The 1,251-nt window shown below is 67.2% G+C and overlaps 1 protein-coding gene across 1 annotated transcript; it reads right to left on the bottom strand.

The window, feature by feature from the left end:
- Nucleotides 1-6: 6 nt before the first annotated feature.
- Nucleotides 7-1,251, bottom strand: HS6ST1 (heparan sulfate 6-O-sulfotransferase 1; the record flags this gene model as incomplete). Its single annotated transcript, XM_014550390.1, has 1 exon — nucleotides 7-1,251. A coding segment is annotated over one exon (660 nt), but the record flags the coding sequence as incomplete, so codon positions are not given.

The raw sequence follows: 1,251 nt of genomic DNA, 5'->3' as shown, positions 1-1,251 counted from the left end.
CGGGCGTGGGGGTGGGGGCTCCCAGGGCTGGACCAGAGTCCTCCTGGCTTCAGAGGGGTGGCCTGTTGCTGAACACAGGTGAGTGTAGAGCCCCCTCCTGACACCTCAAGGGCTTGCAGGCCCAAGGAGTGGGCTGGAGGCCCAGGGCCGTGGGATGGCTCAAGCAGGACGAACCCTACAGCCCGAGAGAGAGGGGTGTGCGCAGCGGGCAGGGGCCGCTTCCCCCTGGTCTGCAGGGCCACTCCCCACTCTCGGCTCCACGGTCTGTCCCTTATCTTCAAACCTCCAGCTGCTGTGAAGTGAGGGGCCAGCGGGCTGCTGCCTCCCAGCCCGTGCAGGCCCCTGGCCTCCGCTCGCCCTCCTCTGAGCCTGTGGGCGGCACAGATGGGTTCTTCAGACCCAGGCCTGGGAACCGGGGAGCACCAGCCCCACCGGGCCACTGCCCATCCCCGTCTTAGTTCCGGACGCACCTGCCCTCGGGGAGTGGACCCGGGACTCTTCTCACCCGAGTGCTGACAGCCGTGAGCCTCTCCGATGTCCCCTCCCCCCGACGGGCCTCCAGCTGCCACTACCACTTCTCGATGATGTGGCTCATGTAGTCCTCGGTGGGCACACGGCCCCCCGGCTCCGGAGGCGCTGCTCCCTGCGCTCCAGCTGCCGCTTGTACTGGTAGCGCTGCTGGAACAGGTCTCGGGCGTAGTCGTAGAGCTGCACGTCCAGGTCGTTGAGCTCCTCGATGCGCCGGACGGTGTCCGCGTCCACCTCCACGCCGCCTGCCCGGGTGCTGTTGTACTGCATGAAGGGCCGGATGAACTTGAGGTTGAACGTCCGCTCGAACAGGTACTGCGTCTTGCGCTGGAACTCGGTCAGGCCGAAGAAGGCCATGCCCCGCAGGTTCTTCTTGGCACTGTCCAGCAGCAGCTGGGCCCGCCGGCCCTCGGGGACGAAGGACAGGTTGTAGCAGCCCACCAGGCTCAGGTCGGCCAGCATGCGCACCTGGCGGTTGTTGGCCAGGTTGTAGGGGCAGTCCATGAACTCCTGCAGCGTGCAGCCCGACCAGTCCGTGCCCTCGTAGCAGGGCGGCAGCTCCTCGGGCGTGGGCGTGCGCCCGTCACACATGTGCAGGGAGGTCTTCCAGGTGGCCCCGCGCTGCACGTGCCGCCACTCGCTCAGGTAGCGGGACACGGGGTCGCGCAGCAGTGTGATGTAGTAGAACTTCCTGCAACGAGACGGGGTGGTGAGGTGCAGAAC

The sequence above is a fragment of the Myotis brandtii genome, unplaced genomic scaffold (assembly GCF_000412655.1).
Source record: "Myotis brandtii unplaced genomic scaffold, ASM41265v1 scaffold600, whole genome shotgun sequence".
In the NCBI taxonomy this organism is placed as follows: Eukaryota; Metazoa; Chordata; class Mammalia; order Chiroptera; family Vespertilionidae; genus Myotis; species Myotis brandtii.
This window is presented reverse-complemented; position numbering and strand designations above follow the sequence as displayed.